The sequence below is a fragment of the Protobothrops mucrosquamatus genome, unplaced genomic scaffold (genome assembly GCF_001527695.2).
Source record: "Protobothrops mucrosquamatus isolate PMUCROS unplaced genomic scaffold, P.Mucros_1.0 scaffold39, whole genome shotgun sequence".
Lineage (NCBI taxonomy): Eukaryota > Metazoa > Chordata > Lepidosauria > Squamata > Viperidae > Protobothrops > Protobothrops mucrosquamatus.
Window position 1 is genome coordinate 1,926,100 of NW_015386421.1, and position 22,867 is coordinate 1,948,966.

General features: G+C 37.7%; 1 protein-coding gene across 1 annotated transcript in view; it reads right to left on the minus strand.

The window, feature by feature from the left end:
* Nucleotides 1-22,867, minus strand: part of IPO13 (importin 13) — a 55,240-nt gene that overhangs the window by 11,551 nt on the left and 20,822 nt on the right. Inside the window, exons 3-15 of the mRNA XM_029283214.1 lie at nt 20,320-20,460; nt 19,425-19,566; nt 17,787-17,953; nt 17,492-17,612; nt 15,826-15,973; nt 15,508-15,689; nt 13,713-13,739; nt 13,233-13,367; nt 9,337-9,480; nt 6,281-6,361; nt 2,183-2,320; nt 1,694-1,790; nt 209-261 (exon numbers count right to left, since the gene is read on the minus strand). Coding sequence (XP_029139047.1) covers nt 209-261; nt 1,694-1,790; nt 2,183-2,320; nt 6,281-6,361; nt 9,337-9,480; nt 13,233-13,367; nt 13,713-13,739; nt 15,508-15,689; nt 15,826-15,973; nt 17,492-17,612; nt 17,787-17,953; nt 19,425-19,566; nt 20,320-20,460 — 1,576 coding nt within the window. The remainder of the gene's footprint in view (nt 1-208; nt 262-1,693; nt 1,791-2,182; nt 2,321-6,280; nt 6,362-9,336; nt 9,481-13,232; nt 13,368-13,712; nt 13,740-15,507; nt 15,690-15,825; nt 15,974-17,491; nt 17,613-17,786; nt 17,954-19,424; nt 19,567-20,319; nt 20,461-22,867) is intronic.

The following is a 22,867-nucleotide window of genomic DNA, read 5'->3' on the forward strand; positions in this document are numbered from 1 at the left end:
TGCATTTCTATGTAGAGAGGAAGGGACAAACTTATACCTAAGAAAAGGGATAATGTTTTGTTTTCAACTTCCACGGAAACAGATGAGAAACTCGATATTCAACTAAAAGGAAAAACGTTGTCAACAGAAAGCTAAAATAGGTTTAAATTGAATTAAAAAAGAGAAAGAGAGAGAACAGAAAGTGAATGAATAAGAAACTAAAACACACCTGTGCCAGGAGTTGCATAAATGAATCAACAATATCAGGATGATCCCTGGGCCCTAAAAATATAATAAAGATGTAACTGAAGAGAAAAATCATACAAACAGCAACTTAACATCATATAGTTATGTGATACAGAAAGAATTTACAAGTGAAAACAGGAGTAAGGGAAGGGTTGGGGGGGGGAGGGTGCAACAGGGTGGGCTGGAGAGGGCAGGCACATGAGCAGCTTGAAGCAAGTTAAAGAAACAAAACATACAAAAATCATGGAGCTTGGAAACCCAAGAACAGAAAGAAAGTGCAAAGGAATAGGCATGTCGCCCAGATTCCCCTGCCAAGCACCAGGGATAAGAAAGGGGAAACTGACTGCATCCTAGCAGGGAAGAAAAAGAGAAGCAGGAACTAACTGGACATCAGCTTCTTTTAGAGAACTAGCATATTTGCACTGGATACTTATCTTAAAAAAACTTGGTCCCTGAAGATAATTCTAGAGTCTATTGACAAATCCAATATTGATGTGAGTGAATAAAAGTTCTAGAATCCATTTGAACTCTAATGGCCATCCCAACACACTATGTTCCTTTCACGCTTGTCAAAATGTTCACTTGACTGGGAAGTATAAAACTTTGCAATATTTTTAATAGGGAAAGACCAGCATGATTGCTGATAACCACTCTTCTTTTCAGCATCATGCACCATGAGACTCATCTTCTTCTGTGTTGATGCCACAGTTCTGCCTAATGAAACCAGGCATTAGTAGGTTATCACTCAAATACTGATTCCAAGTTCCAAGTTCTAACCAACCACCAGGGGATGGGACCAGATACCCTAATACCATGGTACTGCATATTGATTTTATTGGAATTATTTACATACTCTAAGCTTATCCCTTCAATTAGGGACAACTTATTGGCAGTATGGCAGTTCCGCAGAAGCAAAAGGCAAACCCAACACTTGCTAGGAAATCAGCAGAGCTCTGAGAGAAAACCTGTAAGCAGAAGGACAGGGGAGTTGTGGTGCAGAACCTTCAGAACAAACTGGGTCACAGGAACAGATAGATGTGAGTACAACACACTGTTCTGGTTATGCTGAACTAAATAGCAACACACTCCTTAGCAGGTCTTATTCAAAGCCAACCATTATGCGGACAAGACTACTAACTCGACCTTCTACTAAAATTGAGAATCTGACAACCAAAGGGCACAGTTTCAGTTTAAAAAGCTGGAAGGAGGGGAGAGGAGAACATGATAGCAGTATTGCCCTCTCACGGTTTGACTGATATTCAGGGAGAAACAAGCTAATAAATTTGATTCTCATTACTCAGGATATAATGTCTAAACTCCATTGGAGCTCATTCAGCAGGGCCTATTATCTGAGCAAGGGAACTGTGACTATCTGCAATCCTACAGGCTAATCTGAACATTTTAAATTAGAAAGAACTATTACCAATGGAACTGCTTCACAAGAATGAGGGTTCCAAGACATACATACCTTGCTGAAAGAGTGTTAATGTAACTGATGTGACAAGCAGAAAGAGTGCCTTGATCGGTGGGAAGTGGGCAGGTTCATGGGCAAAAATGTGAACTAGCTGAGGATATAAGAGAACACAGAAATTGAATAGTTATGATATTCTCCATTCTATTTCACATTCCTAAACCTACTTTTTCCCAACTCCCCCCCCTTACTCATATTTGGACCAACTAATTGTTTAAGTATCAGCAAAAGCTTTAGTATTAAGATACCAAAGGAAACAAGAAATTATATAGTTCAGGGACATTGCAGTTTTTCAATTGTTTTGTCCATACAGGCACAAACAATCCATTTGCTATGAGCTAACAGAGAAAAAATATTTCATTTTTGTAAAATTCTTTTATCAAAGGAAAAGCCAAGGGCACCAGATGGCAGAAAAACTGCTCAACAAGTATTAGTTTCCTTTTTGAATTTAGTATTTACCAGAGATTAATGTGCTAAAAAACGTACCTGCCTGGTGAGGTCAATAGCAGACGCCTGAGGAATAGTGCTATACATCTGTCCCAGCATCTCACACAGTTGAGGTACCATGGGTGCAAAATCATCGAGAAGAGTCTTCACAGATTTTTCAAAAATGGAGCACACAGACTGTGGGGATAAGAGGCCGTGTCAAGGGAAAACTGAGTCCAGGGAATACCTTTTTCCCTCAACCAAGGAGTTATTTGTTTTGCATTCTATTCTTTCTTGAATAAATTTGAGCCAGCATAATTGTTTTGTATTTTATCCTTTGAGATAATGTAGACTGAACAAGGCTTGTTTGTTTTCATCCAGAAAAGCTTCATGATTAAACAAAGACTAATCTCTGGCTGTCCATTTTTAAAAAAAACAAAAACCAAACATTCTATCTGGATCACATCAACTACTATTCCAATATTATCATCTTTTCACTTTTATAATCCTCCTGCTGTTTCAAAAGTTGGTTTTCTTGAATAGAAGTGAAGAAATTTCTGATGTGATCTGAAGTCAGCATACCTATATTTCAGTTAGAAATTGTGATATTCATGTAGCACTTGGATGTACTGCAGGAAAGCCTACTATTCTCCAAACAATTTAAACAGTTTCTATTTAGCGGCAAATGAAATCTCTTATCAACATCATTATGTATCACATTATTTTCTCAGGCAGCCATATCTACAGAATAAATAACTTAAATATTCAGGCCTTTGGACTTCTTAGCTGCACCCTTGTTTTCTGCCCAACATTTATTTGTACATAAACTGCAGTTTTTAGTTTTGGTATTAAAATTTCCACCTCAAGCATATTGCAAGTGAATGGCTATGGAAGTGGTGGTAACAGGAAAGATTTAGTTTCTGGTATCCATGGTTTGTGCTACGTACATGGCAGATTTCTTGCAGAAGATGGCATACACCTTGTAAGATCCCATTTGGGCAGCTATATAAATATGCTAAACAAACAAACAAACAAACAAACAAATAAACAAACAAAAGGCTTAATGAAACAATTTGACCAAAATTTGGTTATAGGGCTTCATAATGAATCTCATGTGGACTAAAATCCTGAAGTAAGGATCTTAGAATAAGTAAGGATCTTGCTATAGAACATTGTAATAAAGAGGCCATTGAAGCACTGAATGAAAAATCAAAAAGAGCATTGGTTCATGAAGTTTATGGCCTCTTTAGTTAATTCACTAATTTTTATATGTGAAATAAACAAGATGAACAAACTATTAACATAGGAAGGCAAATAAGATTCCATAGTTATGACAAAGACATTGTGGAAGAGCCCCAGGAATGAAATCTAGCAGTTGAAATATAAAAATTGTTCAATAGGAATAGAAGCAATAGAAAAAGTTGCATTATATGTTAAAAGTAATGACTCCTGTTCGGAAACCCAAGTGAGCACTTTAAACCCATTTAGCACTTTAAAGAGCATCTGTGGTAAAATAAGCAGAGGAATAAATAAAAGGAACACCGGGGTTGAATTTTTACTATCACAAGTCCCAGCATGGAAAATATGTGAATAATATCTTCCAAAAACAAATTGCAAACCTTTCACAGACATGACAAAGTAATTATAGGGACTTATTACCTAATTTATTATTACCTAATTTGGACTTGTTACCTAAATTGGAGAATTCCACCAAGCCTAGACATTTCGGGAAATTCCTGATCAGTTTTTTTGACAATTTTCTCCTTCAGAGATAGGGGAAGGCACCAGAAGTTTGGCCACCCTTGACATAACAATAGCAATAGCACTTAAGACTTACATACCACTTCACAGTGCTTTACAGCCCTCTCTAAGCAGTTTACAGAGCATATTGTCCCCAACAATCTGAGTCTTCATTTTACTGACCTCAGAAGGATGGAAGGCTGAGTCAACCTTGAGTTGGTGAGAATCGAACTGCCAAACTGCTGGCAGCTGGCAGTCAGTAGAATTAGCCTGCAGTACTGCATTCTAACCACTGCATCACCACGGCTCATGATACAATTGTTTCACTTAGAAAATAAAAAACTGAATTCCAAGGTAAAGGATGAAAAACATCTAACTTGGTAGCAGTGCTTGCAGGGAAATAAAAACAGTAGCTGACTGCAATGTCAATATGAGTCAATAACATTATATCAATGTAAAAAAAAAAGGCAAATGCACTTTTTGGGCTGCATCAACAGAAGCAATGTTTCCAAATCAATAGGATTGTTTGCAACGATTTTGTACTGGTCAAATCCCACTTTGAATAGTATGTCCAGTTCTGGGCTGCACATATTTAGAAAGATTCGAATAAATTGGAATAGGTTCAAAAAAAGACAATGAAAATTATTATAAGACTACTCTTGAGTAGAGAAGACTACTCTTCAAATATCTGAAAGGATGTCTCACATACATATTTACTATTGTCCCAGAATGTAGGTCATGAAATAATGGACAAACACAGATTCTTACTGACTTTTACAAAAGTCAGTTGAGAGCAGTTCAACACTGGAACCCACAGAATAACCATGCCTCCCTTCATTGGATGTCTACCAATGTAGATGCAATACCTCTTTTTCAGAAATATTTATTTCAGATTTTTACACTGAACAATGGATTAAACTTTTCAATTCTATATCCAGTCATTCTTAAAAATGCAAAGAACCTCATTCATATTGAGGCAAAACTAGTAATATAATTTTATTAGGGAAATGGTTGAGAATTTAGTGTGAACAGCTTTTGATTATCAGGCTGGATATACTTCTCAGTTCTCTCCATGAAATACAGTACACATAGATCAATTGTTGCATTCCCTTTCAATTGGCTACTTTTATCAATTTTAAGTGAGCTGCCTAAAAAAGATATTGCAACTATTTATAACAGCATAAAATTATATTTGATACATTTTATATAAGATGAAGTAACAAAGAAAACAAGAGGAAATGAGGAGTGAGGGAGAAATTATAATGGCACTTTCTCTGGGAGAGAAGAGATCACAATGACTGTTGCTTTCCCATTAGTGAGGGTCAACCAAAGAATGACACAGCAAGGCTCATTTAGGCTGCAGCAAATATTACCACAGGACAGTGAGCCCTTTTAATCTTCACTGTTCCTTTCTTGTATATCTGCATGAACACCGCTGGATATCTGTTTTCTCCCTCTCTATTTTTTTTGCTGCAGCAAGCATTTTTGAGATGTTTAAAGCTGTATTACCAAATAATCAGAAGAAAAATTAAACTGGACCAAAATGAACTGAACCAATTCAGCTCTTCCCAAGTTAGGGGAATTACTTGAGACTGCATCTTTCAGAATCCCCAGCCAGCATGGACTTATGTTTCTGATCCAGAGGACACAATGTAAAATGGACTGCTTAATTAAGTCAAATATTTAAACAATCAAAAATGCAGGATGGAATAAAAGTGACTACCATTTTGCTAAAAGCAGATCAGATTGGTATTAGGTTAACAGTAAATATTTTTATAAGTTTTAAATACTTTCATAGTAAAACTGTGATTTTTTAAAAAAAAGATAGCAACTAAATATATTTTAACTTATTATAAAGCAAGAATGTCAAGTTGTTATTCATACAGTTCATACATATATTTCACTTGGCTACATATATACATATAAAATTGTAAAATTGCAGTAGGAAAAAAATACAGCGAATGATTAATAATCCAAACGGCTCTACTGCTACATAGATAATATCATGCTTCTTAAGTATATATACTTGACTCGATTCATAGGTTCCATAAGTTACCTTAGAAAGGGGGTGGCATGGTAATTTCAAGTTATTTAAGAAGAAATAGAGCAGATCTAATCTAAGAAACACACCAGCATAATCCAGATAATCCATGTTACAGCAGTATGTCAAGTACCTATCACAGATCAACTATTTTAACAGCACTACAGGATAAACCTAGATTTCTCCTCCTAGCAGAGAGGTGAAGCTTTTTTCAGGCCTATGTTTTTAAAAGGAATGTTCTGTTATTAGCAGATCCACGGAGGCCAGATATCACAGCAGTAAATCCACCTGGTCAGGCACTATAACCACCTGAAGAAAATGGCTTGTCCTGTATCCCTTTGTGTGATTTTTTTTTTTTTACTTAGAAGAAGCATTACCTCCACAACTTGGGCATCATTTAACCACTTGCTGAGCACTTTCTGGATGAGCTGGAAAACTTGCTGTAACACCACCACTACCTATAAACGAGAATGAACATAGAATATAATTTAGAAATCGGCGTGTCTTACATGCTTGTGATTTTAGCAAAGTATTTAGCAAAGTATTTTAGCAAAGTATATAGGCATTCAGATTTTCAGGTAGAAAGGGAGTTAGAGATTGTCTGGGAAATCTTTTGTGCACCTCCTTTAAGTACACTAGTATCATACAATGCATACCGTATTTCTCATTCTCAATGGCTAATGCAAAGGAAGCTTATAACTTTTTCTAAGGAATGCTCTGAATTTAGTTCTGATCATTAAAACAGTCATACAAAAACTTCTCATGATCTTGGGTAACTCAACTAAAAAGACTCACTTAGAATAGAGGAATGGAAAGGGACTTCCAGGGAAGAGGGCAGACTAAAAATGGCTCCATGAAAAGAGATGTTTGCAGCCATTGCAGAAATTGCTATTAACTGCTTCAAAGAAGTTAAGACACCTTCAAAGTGAGCGCCTTCAATCTTTAATACAAGAAAATGAAGATCTGAATCAAGGAGAACTGTTTGGGTTTTAAGTTAGTGTTAAGATAGAGATATATAAAACTGTATGTTAGTATATAGAGAAACAAATTAGAGACTGTATTGTATAGAAAAATATGTATATATAGAGATTAAGAGATTAAGTAACTGCCTTGCGCACAGTTACCCACGCTCTTGTCACCTCCCGCCTGGACTACTGCAATGCTCTCTACATGGGGCTCCCCTTGAGGAGCACTCGGAGGCTCCAGTTAGTCCAGAATGCAGCCGCGCGAGCGGTGATGGGAGTGACTCGTCGCTCCCATGTAACGCCGCTGCTGCGCGAACTGCACTGGCTACCGGTGGCTTTTCAGGTGCGCTTCAAGGTGTNAGACAGTGCCGGCTGGCGACCCCCAGGGGGAGGGCCTTCTCTGTCGGAGCCCCCTCCCTATGGAACGAATTACCCCCAGAGATCCGGGTCATTCCGGATCTCCCCTCCTTCCGCCGCGCCCTCAAGACATGGCTATTCCAGCTAGCGGGACTGGCCTAAGGGATATTTTAATTTGATTTTAATTTGATTTTAATTTGGTCTTTAACATAATTTTAAAAAGAAACGGCAAAAAAATCAATATTTCATTTTAATTGTATTTTAAACTTAGTATTTTGTATGGTTTGTCTGTTTTTTAACTTGCTGTAAGCCGCCCTGAGTCCGCCAGGAGAAGGGCGGGGTATAAATTTAATAAAACCTAAAACCTAAACCATATGAATGATGAGGAACAAATTGTTAGGAATATATACACTGGAATGTTACGTTATGTCCATCTATGTTATGTCCATCTTTGTTTTAACTGTTTTATAAATAAAAAACTTTTTTTTAAAAAAAGAAAGAAAATGAAGATCTATCTTTATAAAACTTTTAAGATTTTAAAATAAACAGCAAAGAAGCAAAACAAGGTTTGGCTATAAGTTTTAAATGGAGGAAGGGCTCAGAAAACATTGGAATATTTGATTTTGAATATTAAGACTTTAAAATTAATCTTAAACAATATATTTTTCTGGAAAAGAAAAACTGTTTTGATACTGGAGACATAATAAGAAATTCATAAAGATGGTCAGAGATATCTTTAAAAAACTATAATGGAAACTGCAACAGGAGCTTGAATCAATTACATCAGCTATCTTGTGTCTTCTTGGGAACAGTTTCTTCCCAGAATAAGATGTACAGAAAAAACATATGCAAGAAAATCTATCTGGGATTACAATCAGAACAAAACTTTGAATAAGGATTTGTCATCAGATATAAAGAAAAAAATAGGTGAGCCTTTAAAAATTAAGAAGGAAATAAAAATGACAATACTTGGACTTACAAAAGAGGCTGTTTAAAGTATGGAAGACATTTGTAACAAGGATCAACAACCATCTCAATGGATTACACAGAAAGATTGTTCGGTATTTTAAAAAAAGGAATACAAAGTTGGTTTATTTGAACATGTTTAAAATGGGAATGTTTGATTTTGGTTTGTCCTTTTAGGATGCTGACATCTGGACAGGAAAAATGTGGCATACTGTACTTACTTGCTTTTAATATGATGTTTAAACTTTTCCCCTTACTTAATTTGATAGCATTTAAACTGGTTCTGTATCTGACTTTTTAGTTGTATTTGTTTTTATACAATGAGAAATTATTCCTGTTTGTTACGATAAATTTTCATTTTTTGTTTATATTAGGATACTAGATTACTTTATATTTACTAAATGTGGATTTGTTTGTAATTTATAGTTAAGTTATGGAATGCTTATTTGAATGATGTATGTTGTTTGGGATGATTTTCTTTGGAATTGTTGGCACAGAAGGTTGTATATTGGCACTTGTCTTTTTTAAAGGAGAGATGGTCCCTCCTTGCCATGTTAAACTAGATTCCTTGTTTTATATTAGGCCATCGGGATCATTTTATGTCTTTTAAATGGGGTTTTGCTTACAATTAACAGTTGAGAAATGAAATGTTGAGTTTTATGTACATGAAATAATCTTGTTTTAAAACTCTGATTAGACATTTTGCTGATTGAAAAAGATGTTGCTTATTTGATTAGCATGTTATTAAGAGATGAATTATGGGATAAAAGGTTTTATATTTATTATTAAAGGAAATGAAGAGATTATGAAATTGTTTATACTTGTCACAATGAGGGTGGGAAGTTGCTTTCTTGGGAAAGGATCTTTTTCTTTTTCTTTTTTTTGTACTTTTTTATTTCCTTTTTCCTTTTATATAATCTTTTATTGTTGTAATTAGAACTTTTATTAAAATTATTACAAAACATAATATAGGAACAGTATATAACAGTATCCCTTTTATCATAATTTTTAAATAGAACTTGGTATTACCTTCTACAGGAAAAGCTGCTTATAGTAACTGCATTGCAGAGAAAACAAGCATTTATTAAAGAATTAGTTGTATTAATACACAGAGAGAACTTCTTCAGCTATGCAACAATACTCACCGGATTGGGGCCCTGAGGCACTGGCAGTTTTTTAACCTCTGTGTTCTCGTGATCATCATCATGGTGACTGATGTCCAAAGTGGTGAAGAGGTTGGAGAGTAGACCCAATATATGGATAATAGCTAGCTTGTTAGATGGATTGGGCTGCAACATAAAGCATCACTATAGTCATCACACTTGGCCCAGGATATAGGCCATTATCATCAAGTTTTTTAAGCTGGCATCAATAAGAAATAAAAAGTACTGTGAAACACAGCTAGGTACCTAGTGCTTCATTCTTAGCAGACTTCGGGCTCATCTTTGCACTCTTCTCTAACTATAGCATGAGCACGTGCCACTAACCATTTTTAAATTAGATGATGTTGCCTATAGAAGAAAAACTGGATGAGCTGAGGGAGGAGTCAAAAGAGGGACTTAGTCTAGAACCCCTATGTGGACACAAGAAGGCAAAGTCTGACTCCCCCTTGAACACCACTGAATCTTATCTAGTGTCATTCAGATGCAAACAGTTAGTCTGAGAAGATCCCTGTGTATAGGTTTGAGCAATAAAGCAGCTAATTGAACACTTCCAGTGTGGGTCTGGTTGTTTGCACCTGACATTGCCTTAGTTTTATCCCCAGCCAACCACGAAGACACCTTTAAAGTCCTATTGAGGTGTTCCAGTCTTAAAATCAAGCCTTTCAATTTTTCCCAATACATATTTGCTATGGATTTAAGACTCTTCACTGACCATGTACCTTAAGGGAAAAAATTGGGATCTCCCTGTTCCTAATGGCCACTTCAGATTGCTTTGACATGCCCCCCTCTCCTCTAGTCCCTTTTCAAAGGCATTCTGCTTTTTTCACATTTCACAATTCTTTCAATATGTAATGGTAGACACTACAGTTCAAACAGGAGAAGCTTTCCTGCTTTCCTGATCAGCAGTCTCCTAAAATAAAGCTTTTGGTAAAGAGACCCTGAGTAACCGTTAGACTAGATTTGGCCTTATCCAGCACAGAGTTTCTTCTATTTTGGAAGAGATGTGCCACCAGCCTCTAAAGGATATGGTAAGAGAATTTTAAGACAGCTAACACCCTGAAGAATGTATGTGTTTGTATGCATGTGCATGTAGGATTCACACACTTAACTTTTGATCCAATCTCATAGGCTACCTAGACAAGTGCATTTTTCTAAGCAAAACTCACTTTCTCATTCCCCCTCCCCCACTTATGCCCAACTGCAAAGAGTACAGAAATCAAAATGGAATGGCAGGGTCTAATCACTTTGGGCTGATAACATCTTGCCATTAGTGGGCCTCCTAGGGGTTTCCTTTCAATGCTCAATTGCTCCATCTCACCTTTTAAGATTGCAGAACCTTTAGGTCTGCAAAACTGTAATGGAGCCCGAATAATTGTGGCAGCAGCCAACAAAGTTAGCAGCTTTTTCTATTCTGAAAAAAATGCATCTCTTACTGGAGAAAAACAATGGAAGAGGAAGCCTGAAAAGGCACGAGAAGTACTCATGCAGTTCTGTCCTCTCCTGAGATCTGTTCGGGGATGAAGCACAGCCTTGGTCTGCTAGCACCTGTCAGTCTCTCCCCACCCAAAAGTGGACTGTATTGAAGGTAAGACAGTGGGGCCAAACAGTAGCCTTCACAGCTGTTTTATGAAAGCAAGGAGGACCTTTCTTGAGTGAGCATCTCAGCCTTTATTTCCACATCTCGGCAGGATTTCTGACCCATATCCTGGATTAACAAATTTGAAAAGACGGTGGGGGACAAAGCGAACAGGAGCTCCTTATGCTTTTCACCATCCATCTTCTTTGCTATGTGGTAGTGATGATCATATAATTGCCAAGGTCTATAAAAGTTATTAAAATTGAATTTGGAAAATGAACATGTAAAACACTGTATGATCCAATGGGCAAGGAATTTTGGGTATAATGTGATGTTTGAACAATGGGAGACTATGTGGATAAAAGGCTTAAAATTCACATTAAATTATAACCTAAAAGAATTTTTTTTACAAAATGATGTATCGCTGGTATTTAACACCAGATATGTTATCTAGAATGTATAGCGGTATTTCAAGTGAACATTGGAAATGTAAATCTAAAGAAGGGACTTTTTATCATTTATGATGGACATGTGATAAGGCAAAGAAATATTGAAGTAGGATTCATATATTAATGCAGAAAATTCTTAAAGTGAACATAAAGATTAAACCAGAGACTTTCCTTCTGGGCCTAATGGAAAGAGAACTGGAAAAAAAATTCAGAACTCTGATTTTATACATGGTGACGGCAGCAAGATTACTCTATGCACAAAACTGGAAGGATGCCCCGATTCCTACCATGGACGAATGGTTACAAAAGCTGATGGAATTAGCAGAGATGGCCAAATTGACTGTGCTGATAAAAGAAAAGAACATAAGTACTTTTGTTTCTACTTGGAAGCCGCTTCTGGACTTTGTGCTTGAGTTGGAAAAAAATGATATCATGATTTGGGGTTTTACCGATTAGACTGATTTGCCGATACAGAAATGGCTAATGCATACTACTACAGAAATGTAAAAAGTTGAGATTTGATTTTAATGTCTGATTTTACTGCAACAGAGAAAATCGCAAGTCAATGCCTTTTGTTTCTTCCCCTTCTTTTCTTCACACCTTTTTTGTTTTCCCTTTTTCTACTGTTGTCCCCTACAATTTGCTTTTGTATTTTCACATTTTATGTTATAAATGAATAAAACTAATTTTTAAAAAATCCATCTTCTTTGCCTGTTATCTGTCACAGCGGAGCAGTGCAGTGCAAAGCAGAAGAACTGTGCACTACAGTGCTCTTCACAATTCTTTCTGTGAACTGTAACCTGATAGTAAGACTCTTTCAAGATATGGATACGGGTAGTTCTCGACTTATGACTGTAATGGAGCCTGACCATTGCGATCCTAAGTTGTGACAGTCATGAAGTGTCACCTATGTGACCGATCCAATTTAATGACTTTTGCGGAGGTCATTAAGCAACGTGACAATCGTAAAGTGAAAACATTGTTCACTATGGGCCATTTTGTCAAAAAATGGAAGTCAAGGCCAGGATTTTTGGCAAAAATGACATAAAACACAGTCATGTGACCACAGGACACGGCAAATGGCCATAAATACCTGCTGGTTACCAAGTGCCCAACATGCAGTCATGTGACCACAAGAGCAGCCATCAGAACCAAATAGTAAGTAGCTCTGGGGAGGTCTATTGTAACTGCGAATGGTTGCTAAATCGTAAGTCAAGGACTACCTGTATAGCATTTAGTTTCAATATAGTCCAACACTAGCATGGAGCATCAGGGAGCTCTGTCATGCATCACTGTGCATTTCTCGCCATTTGGATAATATGAAAAGTGGCTAAACCACCCTTCCCAGATACTTTCTATACCCAGCCTATTCCACCCCACCCCATATTAATAAGAGCAACCTCTGCTTGTTTTTCTTACTGGCAGGTGATTTTGGTGGAAAGGGAAATAAAGCCAGGGAAATCTACCAATTGCTTCTCCTTAACTAGTACTTTATCAATAATTTAAGGACAGCAATTCTCACCAGCCAAATTCTGGTGGTAGGGTAGGGCTTGATAGTTGGAGCAGCACAGCTTACATCAGCATACCTTTTGGTAGAGGATAGTGCATTAACATAGCCATGAGAAAGTGCCCCATGATTTTGTTCCCAAGTGTAGAATTGATGAATGGGATGGTAATAAAGAAGAGTATAAACTAAAGGACAATGGTAGAAATCACTAATGAAAGGAAGCAAAAGAGGGCTTACAAACTAAGCATGACTTATAACAAAAAGGATAAGCCTCTTACGTATAGCAGGCCTAGTCTTCCTTAAGAAAAAAAACAGAAACCATTATCAGGCATCTGATGTAGCTCACCGTTTCATCGGCCAATTTCTCTAATTGTTGGATGTAAGGAGTTATAAGTGAATGTAGATTCTTCAAAATCTCCTCCACTTGGAGGGCAGACAATAAGAAACCCAGAGCCTGCATCAGCCACATACACTGACTTGTCTAAAAAGAAAAGATGGATAGCATTTTCAATTTTATTATTGCATTTAGAAAGTTTCACTTCATCTTCCCACTCAACTCTTAATCATCCACAAGCTTAAGCTTAAAAACGCCTTGTGAGAACTTATCCTGAAACTTGTTTATAAATGGCATGACTCAGTATAGGAATGGCCATTGCTGCTATTAGGAGACATAATTAAATCTCTATTTAGGAACTGAAAGCCTCATTTGTCCCACTAATAAAGCCTCACATTTGCTGCAATGTTCAATTCCATTGTAATAGTTTGATAGGAAACCATATCTTATGCATACTTGTAATTTCCTGTCAAATGGGGAAAATAATCTTACCTTGTGAATCTGCTTCATTAGCACCTCCTACAGAGGGAAAAGAGTCAAGAAAGTGAATGCTGCCTCTAATGCAGAATTTATTTACATCAACAATGCCCTAACCATAGTGCCACCTGAAAATTCTGTGAGGCAAATAGAGGTTCAAGGGCAGGGGTAGGCAACCTTGGCTCTTTTATGACTTGTGGACTTCAACTCGCAGAATTCCTGACTCGGCATGGCTAGTTGAGGAAATCTGGGTATTGAAGTCCACAAGTCATAAAAGAGCCAAGGTTGCCTACCCCTGTTCTAGGGGAACTGAAGCTTCAGAGAAAAATGAACAAGTAAAAAAAGAATAGCAATCAGGATTTCATTATAGGTAATTGATTGTAAAGACTTTGCCTCTGGGGTTCTACCTGCCACAGAGTCACTAGAACTTATCATATACCACATAGGTAACATTTGAGCAAGTGAAAGACGAAGAGCCATCTTGACTAAATTTCAGTTACTGGGAAAAGGATGACCTCTGCTTTTCATGCAATCATCTCACCATAAATCTGTGGTTGGATAAGATATAAAGATTATCAACTCAGCTGAATTTATCCATAAACACACATTGAACACAGGTCATATATGCTATTTAGAACAGAGGTCCCCAACCTTTTGGGCACTAGGGACCGGTTCCATGGAGAGAAGTTTTTCCACGGACCTTAGGGGGTGTAGCTTTGCATGCTGCTTGCATCCCACAGATAGGGCTTCATTGGTTTGCGCGGATCACTTTCTGGCATGTCGCGGACCGGAATCAGTTCACGGACCGGGGGTTGAGGACCCCTGATTTAGAATTTCTTATTATTTTTGCTATAAAAAGGCTACTTCTGTACATCTAGATCAGAGGTGTTAAACTGCCGGCCCATGGGCCAGACACGTCATTCGGAAGCCGCGCCCACCCCATTGCTGGCAATGGCAAAACTGTCCTGATACGTCTCGCAATGTCACATGACGTCGCGAATTTGACATGTCTGATCTAGATCAATGATAAATATTGCTTAAAAATCTTAGATTTTTCACTCTTTGAATACCAGCAATAGGGAATCCTTCCTACCCATCCTCAAGGACCCTATATCTTCAGAAAGGAAATTCTAGGTAGAGGCTGCAGACCAGAAATGAAGAGGACTAAGTTCTACATTTTATTTCCTTATTATTCTGTACACATCCATGTTCCCCATATAAACTTATAAACACATATTTGCACTCACCCTGTGCATGTACTTGGATGACTCATTCTTTTTTTTTTAACGTGGCCTTGCCTCCATCAACATACTGGGGAGAGAAGCTGGAACAGTTGGAAGCTCACTGTGAGCAATTTTCATCATTCTCTGCAGAATGGTTTACTTTGATTTGGATTCCAGAGTTGGGGCAGGTCGTAAGGAAATAACCAAATAACTTCATATGGTTTCTTTTTAGCTTGTCAATCTCAAGGATATGGGCAGGGTATGTGGAGAGATGAAGGTCAGCATTTGACCACTGATTAGACTGACAGCTATTGTTGCCATGATTAAGGGAGGTGATCTGCAACTACTGAGACAACAATGTGCTCCTGCCTATTTAAAGGAGAGAATTTTATCACCTGTATAAAAAAAGCCTTCTTTTGACCAAGTGTGTCTTTTTCTAAATATAGGCTAGTCTCAAATATTCCATTATTAGGTATGGTGGCATAGAGAGTGATAAATGAAACCTCTGGATCTATTTCAATAATGGTTTTGTTTATTTTAATTATCCATCTATTAATTTAATTGCATTAAACCATGATTTCTGTTACCTGAGAGACAGCAACAATGTTGGCAGCATACGGAGGCAAGTCATATTTACACTCACGGCATATCTTCTTAAGAGTAGAGACACTAGAGATAGATAATTCTGGATTGCCCAGAGCCTGCAATACCAGGGGCAGGACATTGTTGATCATTACAGGGTGATCAGCCAGCCACTCTGAGAGAGCCCCTAGTAACAAAAAGAAAACAAGTCAAGATTACTTTGCTGATATGTTAAGCTATCTTTTTGTAACAGTTACATCATTTCAGAATTGCAATCTTCCCCATTCAATAGCATCTCCCCTCCACTTGTCCAATTTCCTCACCAATAGTGAACATAACTGTGTCCGCAAGTTGTACATTGCTGATGCTGATGTGGGGGATGAGACCGATAAGGCCAGGAACCACATCTGAATAGTTTACATCTATAGTCTCTGCAATGGACTGGAACCCATAAAGTAAAGCTTCCGTGTGCTGCCAGAAATAAAAAAGAGATGTGTTGAATCCAGCAACAAATAGCTCCCCCTCAAATTTTGATTCTGACAAAAGAGGTACAGTATGGAGCTAGTTCCCACAGAAAAATATAACTGTCATTTTCTTACAGTTAATTCTATGATATAATTTTTTCCCCAAAGCAAGCATTATTTTTCAAGACTATTAAATCTGAATCTGGGATGTACAATTATACTCATTGTCCTTATCTTGTGCGTTCATAGCATATAAGGCCTGAGCAGCAATTGACTGAAAATTAAGTAGTTTGGCCTCTCACAGTTCCACTACTTTGAGATGGGAAAGCAAAAGCAAAGTATCTTGCACACACATTCCCTTTCTCAATGGGCCATTTCATATATAGATCACTGAGTTTACAACATGCTCAGTATGCTGGAGCATTGGCATTGTTACTTCTAAATGCCTTGGCTTATAAATCATGGTCAGGGCTCAATTCTTGTTTGCTGTCACAGTGATGGATAAGGAACCCCTGTAATCATTGATACTTCCATCACTGTTTGCCACATCAACAGCATTCTGATAACACAGGTCAGTGATCCATTCTGATCAGCTGCCATATATGGACATGTGGCCCAATATTACAACTATCTCTGTGTAGCAGACATATCTAATACATTTCACTAAACTAAAAAGACCAGTATGTGTAACGTCAAAGGAAATGGGACTGCACATTTGCTATAGCAATCTCTATATTAATCTAGGTATAAAGAACTCACAATTTTGTATGAAGTTCCAGCTTCAATTTGAGGCTCCAAAATACCCAGATCATTTTACTAAAATTCAGTTGGAAGCACCTGATTATTAGCTGTTTAAATTTCCATTTTACACTCTCTTCTCATTTAGCAACCACATTTCATTCCAACAACTTGATTGTTAAGCAAAATGGTAGCTAAGTGTGTATGGGAGAGGAACAGGGAGAGGGGGAGAGGGAGAGAGAGGGAGGGAGGGAGGGAGCAAGATCATTTGTTGCTCTCCTTCCATTCAGATAAAGTTATCTTGCACTATATCCTGTGCCTGACCCGGTTTCCCCCCTTTTTTTCCACCTCAAAGACCAGAGAGATTGCTTAAACAAGATCTCTTCCTGAGCTGCTTTTCTCTGCCACAAGTGCTTCCCCAGAAAGTGCTAATTTCAAGTTTACAAGCTCAGGTCTGTGATCTTAATTAGTTGATTAGAAGCTTTAAGTCAGATCTTAATCACAACGATTAAGGCTTTTGTTGTCAGGCGAACAAAATTTGGGGATAAATATGCATATTGGTCAGAAAATGACTTTTTACAACTGTGGTATCTGTGAATGGTTGCTAACCAAGGTAGTAACTAAAAGAGAAATAGCCATACAGAGCTCAAGCTGGACAAATGGCGAAAAGTTTCATAATACCCATTTATTCCATTACTTCCTCTACATGGTTTCCTCCCTCCTCCCTAGTCCTGGCCAATGGTTCACTGGTTACTGCAGTCATCTGAGAGCAGAACTCTATCCTCACCTGCCATGAGGATGGCTGCTCTGAATTTGTCAGAAGGCGACCCAGTTTGTCATATAAGCTACTCAGCAGTTCCGCTCCCAACATCTCATATACATACATCAAAGTATCTGAGATGTCCACTCTGGAAGACAAAAGAATCACAAAAAGTCTGCTTACAGAACGAAGTAAACATAGAAATAGCTAAAATAAACACTAACAATCCAACATTCAGCCTTCTTTACAACCAATACTGTGTGATTAACTACTCTTTTGCGGTTCACAAGCCATTTCCTATATTAAAAGCAAAAGGCCATACCGATATATACGAAATTGCTCCTTTTCATCAGAAGACCAGCAACTGTATTCTTCATCAGAAGGAAACTGAGCTTTATGTAAGAGTACATCCACTAACTGAAAATATACAGGTCGATACACTTGCTGATACATAGCCTGTTTTTCTGGATCAAAAGACAGAATGTCATCCTGCAAACAAAAAGATAATTTCTCAGTTGCAGAGAAAAGCTATGTGACACAACCACCCCTAAGATTTGGGTATGATCATAAGAAATTACTGCTATCATTACTTTCTGATGGGATAGCTAGAACTCGCAATTCAATATCATACTGCTTTCCTCAAATCTTTCAGCTGCTCTGCCCAATATTGACTTGTTCATTGTGCAAGGGCCCCCCAGATATCTTTCCTGGCATTTGACCCTTTTCCTAGGTCCTAACTGCAAGGCAATGACAAGAGGCTGCTGTTGTTTTAATGGGAAAAAAGATACAGCTATAGGCTACAGATGTCTTTCAGACATATGTTTGCAACTGAATTTATTGGAGTTCTCCAAAACAGACTGCCAATTGTCTTTGTTTTTAAATGAGAACATTAAAGTAAAGGAATAACTTTATATTATACTCTGTCAATGCACCAAATAAGCAGTATCATCTCCCAGCAATTACCTGTAAGCAAAAGTAGAAGCTATCACAGACCAGGTATAAGGATCATCTTGTTCTTATTTTTGTCTAAGTGAGGAAAAAACTAGTTCTCATAATGAAGTCACGCATTTCATAGCCAATGAAAAGTCAAAGACACAGTGAGAACTAAGAGTAAGCATATTGCTGTGATGTACAGTAGACATGGCAGGAAAAAAACCCTCCCTTCTCCAATAGACTATAGAAGATGCTATTCTAGTTCGGCACCATTCATTAATAATGTGTCTGTGGACTGAAGTACTGCACCAGTCACATACTGAGGCAACATATGACCTCATCCTATTTCAAGCTGGCACTTAGAAATGCAGCACTTCAACAAATAGCCTTGTTCTTGAGCAGTGCAGGAGTGTCAACCTAATCTGCCACGCTATATAGAAAAGTCATCCTACTTAAACACAGGATGGATATTCAAATCCAATGACATACAATAAAACATGAACAGAAATAAGATGCAACAAGATAATAGTTCTACTACCCAGTAAAGCGTTCATTGCACGGAGGGAAACAAGAATCTTGACTTTAATAAGCAAAGTATTGATCACAAAGAAGGACTTTTGACTGACTGAAGTCTGACCATCTGCTGATTTACATACTACATAGTACTCAGTCCAGAGTCGACATCAATATCAACTATATAATGTGTGTTTCTACTACAAGTACAGAACAAATAGATTATGTATACATAAACCACTAAACCAGGGGACAGCAATAGCAATGGCACTTAGACTTATATATGGCTTCACAGTGCTTTACAGCCCTCTCTAAGCGGTTTACAGAGTCAGCATATTGCCCCCAACAATCCGGGTCCTTATTTTACTGACCTCAGAAGGATGGAAGGATGAGTCAACCTTGAGCTTGCAATAATGCATTCTAACCACTGCACCACCATGGCTCTTATAAATAAATCATATCAAGCTAAGAAAATACCACTTGAAGGAATCTGTTTCAGGAAGAGAACTCTTACCTGCAATGTATACCAGAAAGTGAGTGTAAGTGAGCTTGTGGTCTCATTCACAGGATAGTGTCCTGGGATTCCGGTGCAGAACATTATCATGTTGACCAGTGCCAGAAAACTCTGCCAATGATCTACCTGGTCCAGAAGTGCTCTATGGAAGGTAGTAAGAATGCAGAATCAGAACCTGCTATATCATGGCAGACCCATAGGAATCTATATATTACTAAAACTGTTTGTAACCTTCAGTTGGATGAAAATGTGTATCAAAGGGCAACAATTTTTGAATCAATGTATCTCAAATGAGCTAACTTAAACAATGAGTCCAAAATCTGGGACTTATTGCTTCTGTGGGATTGAAATTTGGCAAAGTTGTGGTTGTTTAAACACTGCTTTGTGGCTGTGCTGCTGCAGTCAAGTGATCATCATTTCCACCACTCTCTGCCAGCTTCTCAGAAGGCAAGTTAATAGGGAAGTTTGTAGAAAGTTGGAGGTTACTCCCACTGTTTTATACCTGCCCACGATAATTTTGTCTCTCTAGAGAAAAAAATATCTTTGAAATGATGACCCAACGGGTCACGGGTAGTCTAATATAATAAAATATAGAACTTAAGAGATAATACATATGGAGTAAGATTCAACAATTCATGAAGCAAATGCCCACTGAAGCCCATCATCTGGAACTGTTTTAGAACTTGAATAACTTCCATGCATATTACAGATCTAAGATTCTGCAGAGTTCCTCCCAAATCCAAGATTATAAATTAGCACCTAAATCATCTAGATCTCTAAATAGAATTTGAGAAATTGCAAGCTATTTGTGAGTAATAGAGAATCATGAATGGCTTTAGCCACATTCTAGCAATCACTGCTTTTAAATACCCACACAAGGCTTAATGCTTCTCACCGTGAATGATTCTCCCCTAAGGCTACAGCAATACGACAAATCCCATGAGAAGTTTCCATATCCCTATTTTGAACTGCTTGACGTAGCTGTTCCTGGAGTCCTAGTACCGGTGGAATGAGCTTCAGAAGAGTATTCACATACCTGTTAAGAAAGAGAAAAGGTAGAAATGGAGAACTTTATATCCCCCATCAATTCTCCCGTCTTTAGGAAAGTATTACAATCCCTGGCAAGTATTTAGTTCCCCCTATCTGTCCACCCCCACTTTTCCCTTTCTATTCATCTGGATTCTTCAGAATTTTTACAAGCAGAGGATGAATGCAACAATGCATTCAATGAATGAAACCAACTTTCTTATAACTGCTATTCAGAATTATATTGCCTTGAATTTGTAGCTATCTATCTATCATTCCTAATAGCACCTAGTAGACTTTTACAACATTAAAATTAAGTCTCCTTCCAGTCATGCTTGATTCCTGATGATTTTCAGGGCATGTCCATGATATTTTCCTGGCAGCAATACAGAAACAATTTGCCATTGTCTTATATATTTTTCTACGCTGCAGTCTAGCCCGTAGCTCTGGCACTCCTTAGATGTCTTCTACCCAAATGTTAGACAAGACTTACATTTTTAGCTTCCAGATACAGACAGCTAGGTATTGCTAGCTGCTAAGATTTTTTGAACATCAATTACTTTTATTTGTTTAAACCAAGTATGTGCAAATTTTTGGAACAAAGCTTGTATTTAGCCTTGCAGTAACTTCCTAGGGTTGCAATGCAGAAATACATTAGTTTTTCTGTATGAATGAATGAAAATTCTATTTAATAAATTAAGTGCAGTTAATATGTTTACTTTCCACGTTTTTCTATATTTTCCCCTCCAAACATGTTAAACAAAATTTGGTGCTCAGTAATAATTTTTGGAAAATCACCGAAAATTACATCTAAACTTTTATGGGATGTTAAGGGCTCAAATTATACAACACCATACAACTATTTTAAGCCATCTAAATCAGGTAGCTATGCATTAAGCTGGTTAATGCAGGAGGAGACTATTTCAAATTAATAAAATCAATACATGTGAGAAAAATATTTAAATCACTTCATCTTCATAATTATAACTTAACGAAGTCTAATCATGCAAGCTCAAAGCAACTGTTCTTTCATTTGGAGAATGATGTATTAGATGTAATGGTTAAGCAGACAGAATTCTAGTCCCGCCTTATGCATGAAAATCAGCTGGGTGACCTTGGGTCAGTCACCCTTTCTCAACCCACCTTACAGGGTTGTCGTTCTGGGGAAAATAGGAGAAGGAGTTGGATATGTTCGCCACCTTGAGTTATTTGTAAAAATAATACAGGTAGTCCTTGTCTTACGACCACAATCGTGTCCAAAATTTCTGTTGCTAGGTGAGACATTTGTTAAGTGAATTTTGCCTCATTTTATGACTTTTCTTGCCACAATTGTTAAGTGAATCACTGCAGTTGTTAAGTTAGTAATACAGTTGTTAAGTGAATCTGGCTTCTCCATTGACTTTGTTTGTCAGAAGGTTGCAAAAGGTGATCCTATGACCCTGGGACACTGAAAATGTCATAAATGAGTCAGTTGCCAAGCATCTGAATTTTGACCACATGATGCTGGTGATGCTGCTATGGTCGTTAAGTGTGAAAAATGGTCGTAAATCACTTTTTCAGTGGCATTTACTGAATGGTCACTAAATGAACTGTTGAATGGTCACTAAATGAACTGTTGTAAGTCGAGGACTATCTATAAATGCGGAATACAAATAAATAAAATTATGTATGTTTGCTGCTAGAGTTACTTATAAAGTAACAAAGGCAAGATGTAAATCAAATAATAATAATAATAATAATAGTAGTAGTAGTAGTAGTAGTAGTAGTAGTAGTAGTAGTAGTAGTAGTAGTAGTAGTAAAGTTGGAAGGGACCTTGGAGATCATCTAGTCCAACCCCCTGCTCAGGCAGGAAACCCTATACCATTTCGGACAAATGGCTGTCCAGTCTCTTCTTAAAAACCTCCAGTGTTGGAGCATTCACCGCTTCTGGAGGCAGGTTGTTCCACTGGTTAATTGTTCTAACTGTCAGGAAGTTTCTCCTTAGTTCTAGGTTGCTGCTCTCCTTGCTTAGTTTCCACCCGTTGCTTCTTGTTCTGCCTTCAGGCGCCTTGGAAAATAGCTTGACACCGTCTTCTCTGTGGCAGCCCCTGAGATATTGGAACACTGCTATCATGTCCCCCCTCGTCCTTCTCTTCATTAAACTAGACATACCCAATTCCAGCAACTGTTCTTTATATGTTTTATCCTCCAGTCCCCTAATCATCTTTGTTGCTCTTCTCTGTACTCTTTCTAGAGTCTGAACATCTTTTTTACATCGCGTGTGGCCTTACCAAGGCATTGTAAAGTGGTATTAACACTTCACGTGATCTTGATTCTATCCCTCTGTTAATGCACCCTAGCACTGTGTTGGCCTTTTTGGCAGCTGCAGCACACTGCTGGCTCATATTTAGGTGATTGTCCACTAGGACTCCGAGGTC